The 22,223-nt window shown below is 42.0% G+C and overlaps 1 protein-coding gene across 12 annotated transcripts in view; it reads right to left on the bottom strand.

The window, feature by feature from the left end:
* Positions 1–22,223, bottom strand: part of UXS1 (UDP-glucuronate decarboxylase 1) — a 118,948-nt gene that overhangs the window by 64,566 nt on the left and 32,159 nt on the right. For 8 of the 12 annotated variants that reach the window (XR_010149002.1, XR_010149001.1, XM_009443001.5 and 5 more), the window contains 2 exon segments: positions 17,543–17,603; positions 4,700–4,880 (listed from right to left, as the gene is read on the bottom strand). Coding sequence is in view for 10 of the 12 variants with exons in the window: in XM_009443001.5 (XP_009441276.1) it covers positions 4,700–4,880; positions 17,543–17,603 (242 nt within the window). In the remaining 2 variants the exon portion in view is untranslated. 12 annotated transcript variants of the gene reach the window in all.

The raw sequence follows: 22,223 nt of genomic DNA, 5'->3' as shown, positions 1-22,223 counted from the left end.
ACTGTTTCCACCCCTCCTCTTTAGGGTGGGTGCCCAGGGTTGATGGCTTGGCTCTCCCATCTTCCCTCTCCTGGTGCCCCCACTCCCGGCCCTCCATAGCAACTGAGCATCCAGGTAAAAGGCAGATAATGGAAAGGGCTCCATGCCTTGGTTTCCTCACCTATAAAATGAAGAAAATAGCTGCCTACTTCACACGGGTATTGACATAATTAAACTTGCCAATCGTAAACAGCGATTAGAATAGCATTTGGAATATAGTTAAGTGTTAGCTATGGTCACTTTCTTCTTTTATTTCCCTGGACCTCTTCAACAGAGATACTACAAGTTCCCGGTACTGGTCTTCCCACGACACAATGCACATTTCTGCCTTTTCCTGTTCCCCATGGAAATGCTGGTCTCAAGATCCCTGTTTATACAGACGGTGGAAAAGTAAATTGGGACAGCATTTCAGGGAAGCACAGTTGCTCTGTAGCAGGACCCTGGGAAAGCCAGTGTACCATGAAAATGATGACAGAAACACAGATGTGTGGCTTTCTGGTTTATGATGGCCCCAAACTGCAATCAACCTAAAGATCCAACAACACAGGACTAAGGAAATTACAATATATTCATAAGAAGGCAACTTGCTAACAAGTAATGTTGAGGGGAAAAAAATCCGTGTCTTGGTAAAGAGATCTAGCTAGTATAGCCACAAAATAGAACACTAAGCAGCTGCCAAAAAAGGTCTCTATATATGATATAGAAAGATCACCAGGACACAGTAAGTGGAAGAAAATAAGATTCAGGACAATACATAATAGGTTATATAAAAAGGGAGAACTATAAATACCTATTTGTGTTAGCTGGGTCACATACAAACACTGCAGATGAATACAAAGAAAGGATCAACAGCTGTTTCCTGAGGAGAGCTGAGAACTGGCAAGAGGAAGACTTTAACTTTACAGTTTTATCTTTTCCATTTTTATGTTTATTTATTTATTTTTGAGACAGGGTCTTACTCTGTCTCCCAGGCTGGAGTGCGGTGCAGTCATGGCTCACTGCAGCCTCAACTTCCTGGGCTCAAGTAATCCTCCCACCTCAGCCCCCTGGGTAGCTGGGACCACAGGTGCATGCCACCATGCCTGGGTAATTTTTGTAGAGACAGGGTTTCGCCATATTGCCCAGGCTGGTCTGGAACTCCTAGGCTCAAGCGATCTGCCTGCCTCAGCCTCCCAAAGTACTGGGATTACAGACATGATCCACTGTGCCCTGCCATCTTTTCCATTTATTTTTTAAAATAATTGAACCATATAACCATATTACCTATTAAGCATGTTTTTAATTGGGAAAAAAATCACATTTAGGAAAACAACTGGATGTTAGCTTCAACGGTTTTTTTGTTTTTTTTTTTTTTTTGAGATGAGGTCTTATTCTGTCACCCAGGCTGGAGTGCAACGGCACTATCTTGGCTCACTGCAACCTCCGCATTCTGGGTTCTAGCTATTCTCATGCCTCAGCCTCCTGAATAGCTGCGACCACAGGCATGCACAAGCATGCCCAGCTAACTTTTTGTATTTTTGGTAGAGACTGGGTTTCACCATGTTGCCCAGGCTGGACTGAAACTCCTGAGCTCAAATGATCCACCCTCCTTGGCCTCCCAAAGTGCTGGGATTATAGGTGTGAGCCACCGTGCCCAGCCAACTTCCTCAACAGTTTATAGAAAGATTAAAAATAATTTTCTATTTGCTTTGTAAAATACCTTTCTATATTTTCTTTAACATGTATGTATTATTTTCATCATCAGGAAAAAAGTTTCTTTTGAAAAGAGAAAAATATTTCAGATTCTCTTCCATCTCATTCTTTATCAAATATATAAACAAGAAACCTAATTCTTTCATTTAGTTCAAAGTATGTTTAATCTCTCTTGAGATTTTTCCTTTGTCCCATATGTTATGTAGAAGTTTGTTGTTTCATCACTAAATACTTTTGTAATTTTCCAGATATCTTTCTGTTACTAATTTCTAGTGTAATTCCACTCTGGTCTGAGAGGACACTTTATAGGACTCTATTCTTTCAGGTTGGCTGAGGTGTCTTTTATGGCTGAGAATATGATCAGTCTTGGAGAATGTTCCATGTGGGCTTCAAAGGAAGGTGCATTCTGGCATTGTTGGATGAAGTGGGCATTGTGAGGGCAGAAAGAGTGAAGAGATGGAGGGGCAGCAAGGGGGAAATTATCAAGGGCACAGAAGACCTGATGCTAAGGTTGAGGACCCACTGAAGGAGAAAGTGAAAAACAGGCTTCAAACTACAGAGGCAGAGAAGCATCTTATGCTCTCCCAACATAAATGCCAACTGAGGGAACGCAATACTCTGAGCAAAGGACAAAGCACCAGTCATTTATTGTATGACTTCATTCAATGTGTGGGTGGGTGGGTGTGTGTGTGTGTGTGTGTTTGCATGTATGTGTATGTGTGTGTGTGTGTCCTACACACAGTCACAGAATTGGCAGAAATGGCCTAGAGCAGCTTTGGTATCAAAGCTCACAGTTAAAGAAGATAATTTACTTATTAAAACACCATTTTTACTAAGTTCTGGCTTCTCAGTGGTACTGAAATTATATAAACAATAGTGTCATAAAATAAATGTTTCTTGCCATGTGCTAAAAAAGAGAAGAGAGTAGTAATATTAATAGGTATCATTTGGGGGAGGTCGAGGTGGGCGGACCATGAGGGCAGGAGATGGAGACCATCCTGGCTAACAGGGTGAAACTCCATCTCTACTAAAAAATACAAAAAATTAGCCGGGCATGGTGGCAGGTGCCTGTAGTCCCAGCTACTCAGGAGGCTGAGGCAGGAGAACGGCGTGAACCCGGGAGGCAGAGCTTGCAATGAGCTGAGATCGTGCCACTGCACTCCAGCCTGGGCAACAGAGAGAGACTCCGTCTCAAAAAAAAAAAAAAAAAAAAAAAAAGGTATAATTTGGGCAGCACTTAGTGAAATGAGGGCCCAGTGCTGTGCTAAGTCCTCACAGTAGTTTTCTATTGCTGCCTAATCAAATTTAGAGGCTCAAAAAATATCCATTCACGATCCGATCTGACAGGTCTACAGGACCGGGCACAGTATGGCTCAGCTGGTTCTCAGCTCTGCCTGCCCCCAGGCAGAAATCAAGGTGTCAGCAGGGCTGTGTTCCTTTCTTCAGAGGATGATTCAGGATGACAGCAAAATTCAGTTCCCTGAGGCTGCAGGACTGAGGTCTCCTTACAGGCTCTCAGCAGGGAGCCATTCTCAGCTTCCAGAGGCTGCCAACACTCTCCCGCACATGGTTCCTTCAAAGCCAGCCAGGGTTAGGTCAGGTCCCTTGCACACTGCAAACCTCTCCAGCTTCCCTTCTGCCTGGTCTCCCCGTGGTATCTCTTCTACCCAGTCTCTCTATCTGACTCTTCCATTCTCTGTTGCTGCCTTTGACGGTTCATGTGACTATGTGGGGGCACACCCAGATAATCCAGGATCATCCTCATTTTAAAGCCAGCTGGTTCATAACCTTGATTCTATCAGCAAAGTCCTGTGACAGCACCACCTAGCATCTTGGGTTGAACAATGGGAAAGGGCATCTTAGCAGGGAACTGTGAGAATCTGCCTGCCAGGCCCTGTCACATGCATGACCTCAGTTAACCCCACAGCAATCCCAGGAGGAAATCCAAGAGGAAAGTGAGCCCACTGAGCTATAATCTACATAGCCTGTTATACTTTACAAAAACTACAGCTTCACTCCAAAATGAATCCTAAATAGATTACATAATTAAACGTTTAAAAATGAAGCAAAAAACCAACCAACAAAATAACACCATGGCTGCTTTCTCAATATTAGATTAAATATTCATCTCATCTTGGAACGGTTAGAGCAGAAAGAGAACAGAAGAAACAGCAAGAAGAATATGAACAGATGAAACTGTGTTATAAAATGTCACTCAAACGAAAAGGCAAAAACTTTTTGCCTTTGTAGGAAAAATGCTAAATACAAGCCCAACAGTTAACATTCCTATTACAAAGAACTCATACTAAAACAATATTTTTTAAATGGACTAACAAAACCATTGGTATTTCTCTGGTGAATTAACATGTTAAAGTCTAACCTATTTAGTAACCAAAGAAATGTACATTGAACCAATGGTTTTCTATCAAATTAGCAAGATCAAGGGGTTGGCAGATTGGGTGCTGGTGAGGACCTGCTTCCTGGTTCATATATGCATCTTCTCGCCATGTCCTCACACGGTGGAAAGGCCAACGGGGTTTTCCCAGGCATCTTTTATAAAAACACTAATCTCATTTGTGACGACTCTGTCTCCATGAACTCATCACCTCCAAAGGCCCCACCTCCTAATACCATCACTGTGGGGCTTGGGATGCCAACATATGAATTTGGGGCGACACCAACATTCAGACCACAGCAGATGTGTACTACAGGAAAGTTACTTCAACAGGTCCATGAAGTTCAGGACCAGGGGTGCCACGTAGGAGAGAAGACGGCTATTCACACTGTTATAACCACTCGTTATCACACAGACTAGGACAGCACCTCATACACATTGAGACATTTCAAAAATAAAACCCAACATAGCTTTCAATGTGCTGAGTCAAACAGCTTACCCTCAGGAATCCCGCAGCTCTGGCAAGGCCACCTGCGGAGCTCTGAATAATAACAACGTGCAGTTTTCACTCACCCTCGATGTAGAGGGGCTCCACCACGTCGTGGTTAATCAACTCGAAGTTCTCATGTCCGATCCAGTGCTCCACGTTTCTCTTCCTGCCCGTGAAGAAATTGTCCACCACGGTCACCTCGTGGCCATCCATCATGAGTTTGTCAGTTAGATGGGAGCCCACGAACCCTGCGCCTCCTGTTATCTGCATCCGGACAGCGTGTGCAGAGCATTCCCAGAAAAAGCACATGAGAACACAGTGAGGACCAGCTCCACGGAGAGACATCTCTGGTGCAGCCACGACTTAAAACTCAGGAGCAAGGCGGGGAAGGAAGACAGCAAAGGTTTTAAGGTAGCATCTTGACTCTTACTGCAGAACAAAGAGGTCATACTATCTGTAAACTCCTAAGCAGCCTAAAATTTCAAACTACCAGTCTTGGAAGAATACAGAAAAATCACAGTTACAAATTTCAAAATGTCTTTGCTGACTGAGAATTTCCCATTAGTCAAAGGCTCTTGTTTTATAACAAATGGGATGCTGGACATAGCTCACGTGGCTTTAATATTACTGCTGAGAACTTTAAAAATTACTTTATAGAAAAAATGATTAGCAAAATGCAGAGATTTGGTGAACTACCAAGAAAAAAAAACTTAATATTTAAGTTAGATTCAAAAACTGCAGGAAAAACAAATATCTTTTAAATTGTTTATGAGAACAAATTAATAAGCAATACATGCTGTTTGTAGACTAAAGCCCTAAACGCCTAAGTCCACTGTGTGGTTAATTTCTGAGTGGTGATGTGAACACAGTGTGGTATACACTCCCAGCCACAGAGCACGATGAGGCAGGTGTGAGGGGTCTTGACAGTAACTCAGTAATAACAAAACCTAGACCCCTGCAAAGGTGAAAAGTCAACTGCGCTTGAAAAATACTTTTAAGTTGAACACAGGTATTTTATTCAAATTAAATGGTGTAACTGGAGGAGGATAAAGGGAATTTCATCTGGGGGAAGGTTATAGGCGGTGGGAGTGAAAAGAATAGGCTCAGAAAACAGACTTGCCATGCACAACTCAATTCTCTAGCCTGCTGTATCCTGTTCTCCACTCTGCCTTCTCTTCACCAAAATTCTCATTCATTTCACCCTTCTGTTTCAAACGGAAAGAATTAATAGGAAGACAGCAATCCTTTCTACCTAAAATAAAAGGTATACAAACTCCTAGGTCTATGGTTTTAAAACATGTAATTCTCCATGAAACTCCTGTTTAAAATAAATGAAATCTCACACACGATGAAGTATTCACCACGGGTGAGAGAGTAAAGCCACCTGGATTTGAGTGGAGTGGTAGCCCATGCCTGTAATCCCAGCACTTTGGGAGGCCGAGACAGGTGGATCACTTGAGATCAGGAGTTCAAGACCAGTCGGTCCAACATGGTGAAACCCTGTCTCTACTAAAAATACAAAAAATTAGCTGGGCGTGGTGGCACACTCCTGTAATCCCAGCTATTTGGGAGGCTAAGGCAGAAGACTCACTTGAACCCAGGAGGCGGAAGTTGCAGTGGATCGTACCACTGCACTCCAGCCTGGGTGACAGAGAAGACTCCATCTCAAAAAAAAAAAAAAAAAAAAAGAAGCCATCTGGATGAAAAAGATCAAAAATGGCAGAGGAGAAGTAAGGGGAGGCTATAAACTAAAAATGAAATCTGGGTTGGGTGCAGTGGCTCATGCCTGTACCCAACACTTTGGGAAGCCAAGGTGGCTGGATCATTTGACGCCAGGTGTTCAAGACTAGCCTGCGCAGCATGGTGAAACCCCGTCTCTACTAAAAATACAAAAATTAGCTACACGCCTGTAATCCCAGCTACTATGGTGGCTGAAGCACAAGAATCACTTGAACCTAGGAGGTGGAGGTTACAGTGAGTTGAGATCACACCACTGCACTCCAGCCTGGGTGACAGAGCGAGACTCTGTCTCATAAATAAATAAATATCGTAAGTCCCCCAACTGAGTGGGCCCCCTCTTGGCCAAATGGAACCCCAGAGAAACCTGAAAAGCTGAGTTCCCAGCCGTGATGTGAAAGGAGATTGGACATGCCTCACTATACTTTCTCTTTTGGAGTTTAGACACAACTGACCAACGTTAATATTAAAACAGAGATCATAAACAGGACCTAGGGTCGTGCCAGACAGGAGCTAAGTCACATCCCTCCAAGTCATTCTGACCCAGTGTATTGGTGAACAGACTTCCTTGTCATAACTTAGATTCCTTTCTGCTGACTCCAAAGTTTTACACAAAGATTTACTCCTTTAACCAATTACAAAGTAAAAAATCTCTAAAGCCAGGGAGGTCAAGGCTGCAGTGAGTGGCAATTGTGCCACTGCACTCCAGCCTGTGTGACAGAGAGAGACCCTGTCTCAAAATAAATAAAATAAAATAAAATACAGAATCTCTTAACCCGCCTATACCTGTGAGCCCCCACTTCAAAATAGCCTGTCTTTTTGGGCCAAACCAATGTAAAAGCCCTATATATTGATTTATACCTCCTTGTAACTTCTGCCTCTCTAAAATGTATAAAACTAAACTAATCCGCCTGCCTCGGGCACACTTACTCAAGGCTTCTTGGTTTTGTGTTTCCTGGGGCTGCAGTTACTCATACTGGATCATAATACACCTCTAAAATATTTTAGAGTTTGGTTTTTCAGTTAACAAGGCCAACCTCAAGAATAACCATCCCTTAACCACCACATAGATATTACATATGCTCTGATGAAATGCAAATCAAATGGTTAAGACAGGACGGGTGAGACCAGGCATCCTCATGCTCGATAGCTTTCATTTGGCTTTACCAACAGCACCATTTTCCAAATCCCCTTTGCCTTCGAGATAAGAAACTGACACCCAGAGAAGTTACGTCTTTGACTAAAATCCTCAGAGATCACTAGCTGGGACAGACTAAAGCTACAGTCTTTCTAATTACATGCTCTCTACTGCCTGTCAATTTGTCTGGTTCGTGTTTCATCTTAAGAGCTCCCACATTCTACTGCTATACCTGAACAATGACTATGAAAAACGATTTTCCAGAAAAATAATTGAAATTCAAAGTTGACTCACCACTAGAGCTTAACTCACGGGATGAGATTTCATTTTATCTTCACGTTACTGCATTTTTCCAAGTTTTCCATGATTTTTACATTTAAAAACTTGCAACTTTTAAAAAGAAATGTAACCCCTTTTAACATAACTGTTTCTCTATATGCAAATATTTCTGAAAACAAAATGTTCAGTGGCACTCTAACATTATCTCTGCACCCAAAATACCTGGCAGACAGTTCTGAGATATCAGAGATGCAGCGTATTAAATTACACATGATCATCTCCAACATCTCACTAGTCTTAGTACTGACGTAAAATTGTTGGAAGCACCTTAGCTTGACTAAAATGCACTGGAATTTTTTTTTCTGAAGTAATTTCCTTCTACCTAAAATACTTAAGATTTATATAATATAGCTGGATGGTTATGCTTTTATCCTAATCAATGTTAGCCCATTAGGCAAGTGTTTCAAATAGAAACAAATTTGGTGAAAGCTTAGCACTTACAAAGCTCTATCAGGAACACTAATCACCAAACTCAAGGATACTCTTTGAATAACAAGGAGCTAATACCCAAAAGAGAACAGGAAGTAAGACCTCTTACACTGAGATGGATTAGAACTTACACGGCTTTGCATGGCTTTCCAGTATAGGGGTTTGTCTCAGTGTGCTTTCTTGCTCGCTCTTGTGGGTGCCAATAGGCAGCTAAAGTGGTCTAGTTCAAGGTCAGCAGTCAAACTCATGATGCTTAGCAAATTAGCAAAAAATCAAAAAATGTATTTCAAAGCAAGTCTCCTCTTTCTGTTGAAGCTGTCCTAAGGCTTACCAATTTACTGAAAAGGCTTTAAGTTATAGCAACAATATACCAGACTCACATGCCAAATGCCTCAGAAATGTGCTTAACCTATGAGATGGCAGGTGAGGGGGAAAAAAACTAAGTCTGTTTGCTGTGGTGATGTGTAAAGCAAAATAAATTCTATAATACTCAGCACCGACAGGAAGATCATTCCATGTGCACATAATAAAATTCATGGCAAGATTTTGGAGCATTCCTGTAACAGTGCTGCTGTGCTTTTAATGTGTCCACCAAAAGCACATTTTGGTAATTTAATCCCCAGTGCAACAGTGTTAAAAGGTGGGGTGATGAGGCCATGAGGTGAAGTAAATGGATTAATGCCATTATCAGAGGAGTGAGTTTGTTATCGTGGAAGTGTGTTCCACATAGAAGCACGAGTTCAGTCCCTTTGGTCTCTCTCTTGCCCTCTCTTTACCCATCCACTACGTGATGACATAGCAAGAAGACCCTCACCAGGTCACAACCCCTTGATCTTGGACTCCCCAGCCTCCAGAACCATGAGCCAATAAATTTGTTATAAATTACCCAGTCTTAGGTACTCTGTCATAGCAGCACAAAAAGGACTAGGACAGAAAATGGGTACCAGAGAAGTGGGATGATGCTTATACAAACACCTGAAAATGTGGAAAAAGCTTTGGAACTAGGTAATGAGTAGAGGCTGGAAGAATCTGGAGGTGCATGCTAGAAAAAGCCTAGACTTCTGTGAATGGAGTGTTAAAGAAACAGTGGTGAGGCCTCAGAAGAGAAGAGCTGTGGGGGAAGTCTAGAACTTCTTAGAGATTACCTGTAATATGGTTGTGATCAGAACAATTGTGGAAATATGGACAGTAAAGGCCATTCTGATGAGGTCTCAGATGGAAATGAGGAACATACCACTGGAAACTGGAGTGAAGGCTATCCTTGTTACAAAGTGGCAAAGAACTTGGCTGAAATGTGTCTGTGTCCTCTGGCTTTATGAAGGCAAAATTTACAAGCCATGAGCTAGGACATCTGGTGGAAGAAATTTCTAAGCAAAATATTAAAAGAATTGCATGGCTTCTTTTAACTACATAGAGTAAAATAAGGGAAGAGAAAAATGATTTAAAGACAGATTGTATAACTAAAAGGGAAACAGAACAAAAAAAATTTTTTAAGTCCCCAGCCTTACCATATAAAGAATGAAAAAGTGTGCAAGAGTGCAGACAATTGACCCTTTGATACACAGAGTAGCATGGTTAGAAGGAAGCCAGGTTCTGTCCCTTAAGACAATGGGAGAATGACCCTGAAGGCATTTCAGAAATCCTCCAGGCAAGCTGAGACCTCGAGGCCAACGTTTCCAGAGAGGTGCTCGAGGTCACCATTCATTGTCCTGTGCTGCCACAAGTCTCTGCTCCCCTTAGCATTCCTCAGCCAGCACAGCTGTGGCTCCGGCCAGTCCAGGTGCAGCTCAAGCTACCGCTCCGGAAGATATAGGCTGTAAACCTTGGTGGTGTCCACGTGGTGCTCTCATTCTGCAAGTGTGCAGAATGCAAGGGCCATGAGAACATGGCTTCTTCCAACTAGATTTCAAAGGATGTCACAAATAGCCCGGGACAGGGTGGGAGGTGGCGGGGGGTAGGCAGAGACTCATTGCGGTGATACAGCTGCACAAAGACTCCAGAACTGTAAAGCTACCAGCATGTAACACCAGCCTAAGGAAGTTACAGGCACAGAATTCCAACTCGCGAGAGCAGCCAGGTGGACTGAGACCAACAAAGCCACAAGGTTGGGGCTCCCAGAGGCCTTGGAGGTCCAACCCCCACCCCAGCGTACCCAGGACTCAGGCCATGGAGTCAAGAAAGATTATCTGGAGCATTACGATTTGATATTGTTTGCCCTGTTGGGTTTTGGACTTATTTGGGACCAGTTACCCTGTTCTTTCCTATTTCTCTCTTTTGGAATGGGAATGTTTATCCCATGCCTGTTCCACCATTGTATTTTACAAGTAGATAACTTGTTTTGATTTCACAGGCCCATAGCTGAAGGGGAATTTGCCTTAGGATGAATCATGTCTTGAATTTTTCCCAAATGATGTTTAGATGAGACTTTGGACTTTCGAGTTGGTGCTGGAACAAGTTAAAATGCTGGGCTATTGGGATGAAATAAATACATTTTGCATGTAAGAAGGACATAAATTCTAGAGACCGCAGCCAGAATGCTATGGGTTTGAATGTGTACCCCCAAAAGCATGTGCTGGAAACTTAATTCCCAATGCAACAGTATTGGGAGGTGAGGCCTAATGAGAAGTTATTGGGCTATGAGGGCCCCACCCTCATGAATGAATTTACGTCATTATTGTGGCAGTGGGTTATGTGTAAAAGAATGAGTTAGGTCCCCTTTGTCTCTCTCATCCACTCTCTGCCCTTCTGCCATGGGATGACACAGCAAGAATGCCCCTTGATATTGCACTTGCCAGCCTCCAAACCGTAAGCCAATACCTTTCTACTTATAAATTACCCAGTCTGTGGTAATCTGTTACAGCGGCACAAAACAAACTAAGAAAAGTAGACTATCAGATTTGTGATCAATCTGACAACATGGCAACAAAACATTAAAAAAATTAACTTTTCTATGCTACTTGAGACACTTATTTCCAAATTCATGCTCAAATGCATATACCTTTTTGATGCAATAGAAATAACCTCAAAAGAGGGACATACAAGTATTAACAGACTTCAGAGTCTGCTCACAGCGAGAGTTATGTAAGCCATCTCAAAAAGGCAAGAGACTTCTATAACTTCCAGAAGAACAGAGAGATTATATGGGGTAATAGTCTAATATCGATTCAGGAGTGACAATAATATTTTAGGGATGCACAGTACTACAGCCTAAGTGATGGGTAAAAGAACAAAACAACCTGTGTACTAGTCATTTCAACATCAAGGTCATATATAAATCATTCCTTGTAGAATTGCAGTGTAAAGTGCTCTACAGACCTGTTCCCCAAGGAAACAACCATAAGTGGTCCAAATTATTTTTTTAAATAACCATTAAAAGTCTCTGGAAATTGTGCTAAGCATGTACAGCAAATGAAGTAACATGTATTCAAGAAAATATAAAATTCACTTTGGGAGGCTGAGGTGGGCAGATAGCCTGAGGTCAGGAGTTCAAGACCAGCCTGGCCAACATGGTGAAACCCCATCTCTACTAAAAATACAAAAATTAGCTGGGCATGGTGGAGCACACCTGTAATCCCAGCTACTTGGGAGGGTGAGACAGGAGAATCGCTTGAAATCAGGAGGCGGAGGTTGCAGTGACCCAAGATCATGCCACTGCACTCCAGCCTGGGTGACAAAGCGAGGAAAGAAAAGAAAGAAAAGAAAGGAAGGAAGGAAGGAAGGGAGGGAGGGAGGGAAAAGAAAAGAAAAGAGAGACAGAAAGAGAGAGAGAGAAAGGGAGAAAGAAAGGAAGGAAAGGAAAGAAAGAAAAGAAAAGAAAAAAGAAGAGAAAAGAAGAAAGAAAGAAAATATAAAATTAAGTAAGAACAGCAAGAGTCTGCAACACTTGAGTCCATCCCCACAGTTTAGAGTGGGGAATGTGCTGGGTGTGGCCAAGAAAATGAGAACCCCACTCAAAAGATACGGTATCTCACCAGGAAGGGCCACTTAGCAGTACTTCCCAGACAGGGAAGGCTGAGAATAATAGGATTCCAGTCACGGTTGCCCCAACTTGCTTAGAAGGGAGAAGTTCCATGCCAAGAGGGGCAAGGAAAAAAAATCAGGGGCTACAGCACCCTGATTATAAAACAGAGGTGTTGCTCCCACCCCAGCACCAGGGCAGTGGTTCAGAGGTTTTCCTGGGGGACAGAGGTACTGAAAACAGTGCACTCAAAAGCTCTCCCTAAAGGGAGCTGACTTTATTTGAAAGAGAAAGTCAAATATAAGGGTGCTCTCAAGAACAAGGGAGATGCAGATGGTAAGCAATAAATAGAAGGCAATAGATCTATGAGAATAAAAAGCTAAATCCGAGGCCAGCTTGTTTAACAGAGAGAACCAGGGAGAGGACACTTAAGAAACCTCCTGGGGTCAGAACAAATCTCAAAGACTGGTCTCAAAATCTACCCCTGCCAAGGGGACAGAATTTAACTGGATCAGGCTGAAGAGCAACTTAAAACCCACAGCATTGTTGAAAAATAAAGCAATTAGCTAGCAACCACTGCAGCCTAACAGCTGGGTGAGATGCTGCACAGGCTTAATAGAGAAATCAGGGAAAGAGACTGTCAACACGAGCCTGTTAGACCGACCATCATCCCAGGGGGTTTGGCCAAGGCTACGTCCTCCAAGGAACAACCGTTAAAGCTTCACACTGGAGTGGCGGGGACGGAATAGGAAACACTTCACTAAAGTAGACCAGACAAGTCACTAAACAAATAAATAAGTAAATAAAATAAAACAAGTTGGGGAAGGTGGGGGTTGGGATGAGGGCACAGTATCCAGAAATGCTACAATATACTACCTAAAATGCCCAGTTTTCTACAACAAATTACAAGACATGCAAAGAAACAGAAATGGGTGACCCATAAACAGAAAAAACAACAAAGCAATAAAAACTGTCTGTGTGAAGTCCCAGGTGTTGGATATAACAAAGACACCAAAGCAACCACTGTAAATATTAGGTTGGTGCAAAAGTAATTGCAGTTTTTGCCATTAAAAGTTATGGCAAGTGTTCAAAGAACGAAAGGAAACCATGCTTAAAGAAGTACATAGATAATAAAGAGAGATTACAAAATAGAAACAAATTGAATTCTGGAGTTGAAAAATACCACAGTTGAAACTAAAAATTCAACAGAGGGATTCAACAGTCAATTGGAACTAGGCTAAAGAATCAGCAAACTTGGACTGAAAGGGCTTATGCAACCCAAAGATCAGAGGAAATGCAGGAAACTAAACAGAGCCTCAGACAAATACAGGACACCAATAAGTGCATCAACATGCATGCCGCACTGGGAGTATCAGAAAAGAGAAAGGAATACAAAATATATTCAAAGAAATAATGGCTGAAAACTCCCCAGAATTGATGAACATATGAATGTATATATTCAAGAAGTTCAACGAACTGCAATTAGGATAAACACAAAAATAGATGCACACAGACACATCATTCTAGAAATCCCGCAAACCAAAGACAAGATAAAATTTTGAAAACAGCTGTACTAGGTTGGATACTGTCCTACAAAGTTTATGTCTGTCCCAGAGCTTCAGAATGTGACCTTATTTGAAAACAGAGCCCCTACAGACATATTTAGTTAAGATAAGGTTATACTGGATTACGGTGGGACTTTAATCCAATACTAAAGGCATGCAAAGACCCATGTGCTGCTGGAGGCAGAGACTAGAGTGATGCCTCTACAAGCCAAAGAACACCAAGGATTGCTGGCAATACGAGAAGCTGGGAGAAAAGCATGGAAAAAACTCCCCTCAGAGCCTTCAGAGGGGCATAGGCATGGCCCTGCTGACATCTTGATTTCAGACCTCTAGCTTCTAGAACTGCGAGGGATTAAATTTCTGTTGTTTTAAACCACTCAGATGGTGGTAACTGCAAGTCCTAGGAAATTCATACGGCAGAAAAAGAAAAATGACTTGTCACATGTAAGGGAACCCCAGTATGATTAACTGCTGGCTCAGTACAACAAACAATGGAGAAAGCAGTGGATGGCATACGTATTAGTTCATTTTGTGCTGCCATAAAGGAATACCTGAAGCTGGGTGATTTATAAAGCAAAGAGGTTTATTTGGCACACGGTCCTGCAGGCTGTACATGAAGCATGGCTCCAGCATCTGCTTCTGCTGAGGGCTTCGGAGAGCTTTCAATCATAGTAGAAGGCTAAGGGGGAGCAGGCATGTCACGTGGCAAGACAGGGAGAAGAAGGGGGTCCCATACTCTTTTTTAACAATCAGGTCTCGTGTGAACTCATTACAGTGGGGTGTGCACCAAGCCATTCATGATGGATCTGTCCCCATGACCCAAATAATTCCCACTAGGCCCCACCTCCAACACTGGAGATCAAATTTCAACATGGGATTGGGAGGCTGGAACAAACATCCGAACTCTATCAACATATTTAAAGTGTAAAAATAAACTGGCAGTCAAGAATCTTATATACGACCAAAAATAACTTCCAAAAATAAGATATCCCTAGATAAACAGAAAAATGAGAGAGTTCATTGCTAGCAGACCTACCACACAAGAAATACTAAAGGATGTTCTTTAGGCTGAAAGCAAGTGACCCCAGATAGTAACTGGATTCCACAAGGAAAAAGAAGGGAAAGGTACCAAATAGGAAATTAGTTAATTACAAGGCATTCACTCAATGACTCACCTAGAGCAACTTCTAGTCCTGCAAGCTCCATTTGTGGTAAGTGGCCTACACAGATGAACACAAATACTTATCTTTGTTATAACTACCTACAGTGTTCAGTATAGCAACATGCTGTACAGATTTGTAGCCTATGAGCAATAGGTCATACCATGTAGCCTAAGTGTGTAGCAGGCTGTACCATCGAGGTTTGTGTAAGTCCACTCTATGATGCTCACAGAACAACAACAAAAACACTTAACAATGCATTTCTCAGAATGTATCCCCACTGTTAAGTGATGCTTGACTGTACATTTACGGTAAAATTATTTTCAACGAGGGTGCCAGGAAAATTCAATGGGCAATGAATAGTCTTTTCAACAAATTGTGCTGGACAACCGGACAGCCATATCCAAAAGAATGATGACCTAATACCCTATTCAAAAATTAGCTCAAAATGGATCACAGGCCTAAATTTAAGAACAAAATCTATAAAACTCTTAGGAAAAAAACATGGTAAATCTTTGTGCCCTTAGTTTAGGCAAGATTTCCTAAATATGACATCCAAGTACAAGCAGCAAGAGAAAAAAACAGACTTTATCCGTATTTAAAGCATTTGTGCTTCAAAGAATGTCATCAAGAAAGTAAAAAGACAACCCACAGAATGAGATAAAATATTTACAAATAATATACCTGATAAGAAACTTGAATTAAGAATATATAAAGAACTTAATTCAATGATGAAAAGAAAAATAACCCAATTAAAGAATAGGGTAATATCTAATAGAAATTTCTCCAAAGAAGATATAGAAATGACCAATAAGCACACAAAAAGATGCTCAACACCATGAGCTATCAGAGAAATGTAAATCCAAACCACAAAAAGATATCACTTCACACCCAGTAGAAAGGCTACAATCAAAAAGACAGACAATAAGAAGTGGCGTTGAGGATGTAGAGAAACTGGAACCCTCATATGCTGCTGGTGGAAATGTACAATGGTGCAGCTGCTCTGGCAAACAGCAGTTCCTCAAAAGGTTAAAGAGAGTCACCCTATGACACATATAACAAACGTACAGTCGTCCCTCAGTATCCACAAGGAATTGGTTCCAGGACCGCACCCCACCCCCATACCTAAACGCAAAGATGCTCAGGTTCCGCATATAAAATAGTGTAGTATTTGCATATAACCCACACACATCCGCCTGTATACTTTAAATCATCTCTAGATAATTATAATACCTAATACAATGTAAATGTTATGTAAAAATGTTATACTGTATTGTTTAGGGAATAATAACCTGAAAAAAAGTCTGCACATGTTCAGTACAGACATAACCATTGTGCGCCTAACTACATTTTCGATTCGTGGTTAGCTGAATCCACGGATAAGGAAACCACGGATATGGAGGGCCTACTGTATAAATAAACTGTGGTATATTCATATAACAGATTATTTGGTAATAAAAATATATGAAATACTGATACAAGCTACAACATGAACAAAACCTGAAAACATACTAAGTGAGAAAAGCTAGTCACAAAAGGTCAAATGTTGCATTATCCCATCTATATAAAATACCCAGAATTGGCAAATCTACATGGACAAAAAACAGATTAGTGGTTGCCTAGAGATTGGGGTGTGGAAGGCCTAAGGGGAAAATGGAGAGTGACTGCTAATGGGTATAGGCTTTCCTTGGGGGGGTCCTACAATTGGATGTGGTAATGGTTGCACAACTCTGTGAATACATTAAAAACTACTGAATTATACATTTTAAGGGTGAACTGTATGGTATGTGAATTATATCTCAATAAAGCTGTTACTTTAAAAAAAAATGCAACATGAAATCTTTTTGGACATAATTTGTTACCTAATAGTTAAAAGGGTTTCTTTCATTGGTGAGTTTATACTGATGTTTAACAAGAGCACTATTAGCCAAGGATACCCCTGGGTATTCTTCAAAGTGGTCTGTGAGCTAGAAAAGGTTAAAAACCACTGCTCTCAAATTTCATACTTCCTCAAAAAGTTAAACACAGGGTTTCCATACAATCCAGTAATTCCACTCCTAAGTATACCTAAAAGAATGAAAATCCTGTGTCCACACGAAAACTTACACACATGCATTCATAGCAGCATTATTCATGATAGCCTCAAGGTGGAAACAACTCCAAATACCCATCAATTGAGAAACAGGGAAACAGTATGTGGTACACCCATACAATGGAGCATTGTTTAGCCATGAAAAGGAATGAAGTGTACTGATTCATGCTACAGCTGAGCCTTGAAGACAGATCAAATATCACATTATTTCTTTCAGACGAAATGTTCAAAAAAGGCAGATTCATAGAGATAGAGAGTAGTTTTAGTGGTTTCCCAGAGCTGGCGGGAGGGGGCTGGGAATTGGAAGTGACCACTAATGAGTACAGGACTCTTTTTTGGGGTGATGAAAAAACTGTGGAATCAGAATGCGGTGCTAACTCTGTGGACATACTATAAGCCACTGAATCGTATCTTTGAGAAGCGTGAATTCTATGATATGTGAATTATCTCTCAATGAAAAAAGAAAGTTTCTTAATATTACAAATACTATTCAGGTGTGCAAACTTACCAAAATTCTTTTCCGATCCTTTTCTGATAAAAACTTTACTGGTGGGTATTTCTGGGTAAAGCTGTATAATATAAAGAGATTCAAAAGGAAAAAGTCAAACATCTCATTTGAATATTTTCTCTGTCTACCATCAAAGCATGTGCCAGGTTTTGGGACTGTTATTGTTTGCTCTTCTCTCTACTCTTGAATGAGTGCTGGAGAAACCAAGGAGTCACTAGTTAACTTGAGGTCAAGAGCTATATAACCTGCTCCTTGTTTAGAATCAAGCTAAAGACGTGACTTGAGATTCTATCTCTAAGAAGCGAAAGCGCAAGGAGCTACCGGCTTCCAGCAGCTGCTAAAGCAGGGCAGGCACTACCTCTATTAGTCCAGATAAAACCACACCATGAGGGAGATGGCCGTGAAACTGCCTTTGCAGAATTGTAATAATGAGAGAAATCTAATACGACTGGCTCCATCTAACCTCACAGGCTCAATTTTTGTTTTTATTGTTTTTGCTTATTTTAGTGCAGAGGCCAAGATAACTAGGAGAGGAATTTATAGTTAAACGATGAGGCAAGGAAAACTGACCCCCCTCCTTGTTTCGAGATTGAAGCCACATTCCTAAGCCGAGGTTAGAGTTATGGTAGGGTCTGAACTTTGCTAAAGAATAAGCATAAACAATGACCTGCCACTGCTTAGCTTAGCTGGCTTTTCTATATGTTGCTTACTGCCCCAGGGTCACTCAAACAGAGGTCGCGAGATTTGTAACTTCTCCAACAACTTCTACAGATAACATCACTATTGTGAATCCTAAGGAAACGGTATTTGAGGTATCTTTCAGATTTAGCATTTTGGCAGACAAAGAGATGTCACCCGGTCCTCAGACTTGGCTTCCATGAATTGATTCAGCTGCCTGAAGACAGTTTAGACACCCCCATGATTTCACACCCAGCCAATCGTTTCAGCTCCCCAGGCCCCCACCCACCAAACTACCCTTAAAAACTCAAGCCTCCGAGTTCTCAGGGAGGCAGATTTGAGAAACCTCGCCCATTCTCACACGTGGCTGGCCCTGTGATTAAACTCTCTCTTCGCTGTAACACCTGTTGTTCTCAGTGCCTTGGTTTTCTCAGGGCAGTCAGCAAGAAGAGCCCACCGGGCTATAATCATGGCATTCTCTGGGTACTGTATCAGGGTCCAGGTGGAAGAAAGCAGCTTCGTGAAGTCACAGGCCCAACGCATGAGGACCGCCCCACAAGAGCGAGAAGAGATATTAATGAAACTTTGTCTCCTGCTCCAGGAATTTTCACAATCACGGCATCCTCTTCCTGACCAGCGTCCCTGGTAAAACGATTGAGCATCAGCATCTTCTGTCTCTGTGGATCTGCTCTGACCCTAAGTCTCACTTATGTTTTGATACCCTCTTGCTGCCCTAAGGTGCCATTGGTCCCCAGCCCACACTGATGTCCCAGGAGCAGGGCAGTATGATCTGAATATAAAACGTCCAGTGAGGTAATAAACACAGAACTGAAATATTCTTTTTAAAAGTTATTCAGTTAGGAACAAAAGTGCTTTAAATAAAATCTGAGACATCAGCTTTATGGTCATTATACTAATTGGAAAGGTGTTGTGCCAGGTGGCACCGTCTCCATCCCTGCCCTGTCCCCAGCACAGACACAGCACTAGGATACAGAATGCACTTCCTTAATGGTCGCTGAACTGAAGGGAATATGAAGGGTCATTAGACAGAAGCCCCTGAAGCAGGGGTTTCTCATCTCCAGAAAGCCCCGAGCGTGCTTAAATCGGAGTGAAAGGGCTTTCTATTACAATGCAGACGAATTCCCCCATTAAGAACTTCCAGGGTCTCAAAAGCTCAAGTTCCCCTTGCAGACTACAAAATCAGATGGGAGAGTCTGAGGGCAAGGGTGGGAACCCTGGGGCTCCCCCTTGTGAGCTCACCGACTGTCTTTAGTACTTGCCGCCCATAGGAAGTGCCTCAGGAAAGTCATCCATGCAGCTGGGGAGCAGGAGCAAGTTCTGCCTTCAGTCAGGAGCGATGCTGTTAGACTGGCGGGAGCAGCACAGATGTCTTGTTTGCCAAGTAACACTTCTTGTCATTCCGCCTCTTCCCTCACCAACTCAGCTAGGGGACGGCACTGTAAATCTCAGAGTTATTTGTGTGCACCTCTCACACCGCTCCAATTGTCCTCATTTCTCTGAGCTCACGATATCCAGGTCTTCAGCCTCAGTCCCCAAGTGGCACACCCAGTGCCGTGGCACAGCTGAGACTCTTTCCTTCCCACGACTGCTCATAAGCACCGTGGCTCCTCCGAACTGTCTGTCGTGAAAACGCTGGAGCCGTCTCTGACTCATAACTTCCCCTCACTCACCTTCAGGGCTCCTTCTCTACCGTGTATATGATTTTAGAGTCAAGACCGCTCGGGAATGGGAATATAGCTACATATGGGAAAACGCGGTGCAGGGAGAAAACCAATTCAGTGAGGAGCGGAGGCGCAGGACTGTGGAGTGTGCATCCGGGGCCATGGAAACAAATGTTAATCCAAGCTGTCAGCTTAGAATAGTCCCTATCTGAAAGCTTAAAATGAAATGTGGTGTGCTACTTATACCAAGAGGAAACGGCCAAACCGTTTTATTACAGGAAATGTACTTCAAAGAAATTGAACTGAAGCAAAGGCATGGTTGCCCGACATACGCAGTGACGGGCATAAGATGGACTAAAAATTACTTCAAATGCAGCGTGCTGAAACCTTTAATTTAAAAAACGAAAAATAGCTTGAGTTTCTTGCTTTGTTCTTCAATATGTAGCAGCCAAGTTTTAGATTTCATACGTATACGCTCAAGTAATTAAACTTTTAAAAAACTATCTTATACTCCTCACTTCTTCGAGAAGCCACACATACAAAGCTGAAAAACAGGAAGGGGAGAGTGCCTGTGGGGTCCTCCTCAGTATGCATGTCATCCTGTTTTCCTCCTTGCAGTAATGGGTGACAGAGCACAGTGACTGATAGAGTGCAGTGACCATGTGGGTGCCGTTGGCTGGGCCACATGCTGAGCCAGCTGCCTGGTGCTCCCAAGCACCTGCTGGACTGACCCAGGGCTGGGCAGGAGCACAAGGCCTTTTTTTTTTTTCCTTTTTTGAGACAAGGTCTTACACTGTGTCACCCCAGATGGAGTGTAGCGGCATAATCACAGCTCACTGCAGCCTTGTATTTTTTGTAGAGATGAGGTTTCATTATGTTGCCCAGGCTAGGCTCGAACTCCTGGGCTCAAGCCATCAGCCTGCCGAGGCTTCCCAAAGTGCTGGTATTACACCGTGCCTGGCCCACAAGGCTTCTTAAAGACCTGTAGCAGGTGAAAATCCTACCCAGTGTACTGGCTCATCCACTTATTCAGGAACTTTCCATTAAGCACCGTTCTACACTAGGCACTGGGGGTTAAGCAGCAAAATGCAGCAGAGGCATGAGGCCTGCATTCCTAAGCGAGAGAGAAACCAGCAAGCAGAGGCAGAATGAGGTAACAAATCTTTCCTTACAACCCCAAATTAGTCCTTTACTAATCATTAATATTTTATGCCATTCCAGATTAAACTTACTGTTTAGCCAGTAAGCAGTATTCTTACTTAGAATTTAAATTATCATTTGCCATCTATTCAAAGAACATTTAAAGATACAGAGTTAAACAAATGGCATATAATCAAAGTATTAAGCAATGGGAGTGTGGTAAAAGAGAAAAAGCCCACATACAATCCATTTACTCAGGATTCTAGAATGACACTGTCTTCTTTCTTTCCCTGTATAAATATAACCTGTAACTTCCAAAAATATCTTTAGTTCTTGGGGGCCACTTTGCTCAAAGTGACAAGCACGTCAAGTAAACCTATTTCCAGTTACATTCTTATCTTGTCAGTGTCAAGATGGTTGTTTGATCATCTTTATCACACACTGAGTCAGGAAAAGTAAGCTAGACGGAGTTCCATCAATTTCCACCATCACGCTTTTTTAGCCAGGCCTACGCTTGACCTTCTGACACAGTAATGCAGGCACGCGGATCACCTGACTTGCTGACCAACCTGAAGGACGGAACCATTCCAGAATGAGTCACCTGCAAGCAGCCCCAGAGGCAAATGTTTGCCCTCTGCCACTATTTTCAAGGCGGTTTCACAGGTTGACAAGAATAAATTATTAGTAAATTCTTAGGATCGAATTCTTATTTGTGCTTCTCCATCCAGTTTAAAAGCACACACTCAAAGATATCACAAAAGTATCAAAGAGACTGCATAATTCTCACATGTTGAGAGCTCTTGTTTGTAAGCTATTGCCTTAGGGAAGTTATCGAATTGAGACATTTTTCTTTTCATAAATAAATTCTATTGTCTAAAGAAAATAATCACTGGTGGACAAGTTTTTAGACCAATATAGAAAATGTGTGGTGGGTTATTTCTTATTGTTCCGATTTTTCTAAAAAGAAAAAAAAAGCTTCAATTAAGATCTCTCAATTCTACTGTCTTATCAAAGGCAGATTTTCTGGCTCCCATCCAAGGAAATATTACAAGCTGCATAACTAAAGCACAGAATCATGGCAAAAAAAATTTAAAGCACAAGTAACAACCTTATATTACTAAGGGAATCTGTTAAAAATTACTGACAACTTTTGTTCTGATAAGTGCTGAAATTAACAGTTT

This window comes from Pan troglodytes, chromosome 12 (assembly GCF_028858775.2).
Source record: "Pan troglodytes isolate AG18354 chromosome 12, NHGRI_mPanTro3-v2.0_pri, whole genome shotgun sequence".
Classification (NCBI taxonomy): Eukaryota; Metazoa; Chordata; class Mammalia; order Primates; family Hominidae; genus Pan; species Pan troglodytes.
The sequence above is the reverse complement of the archived record's forward strand: the minus strand, read 5'-3'. Positions and strand labels throughout refer to the sequence as shown.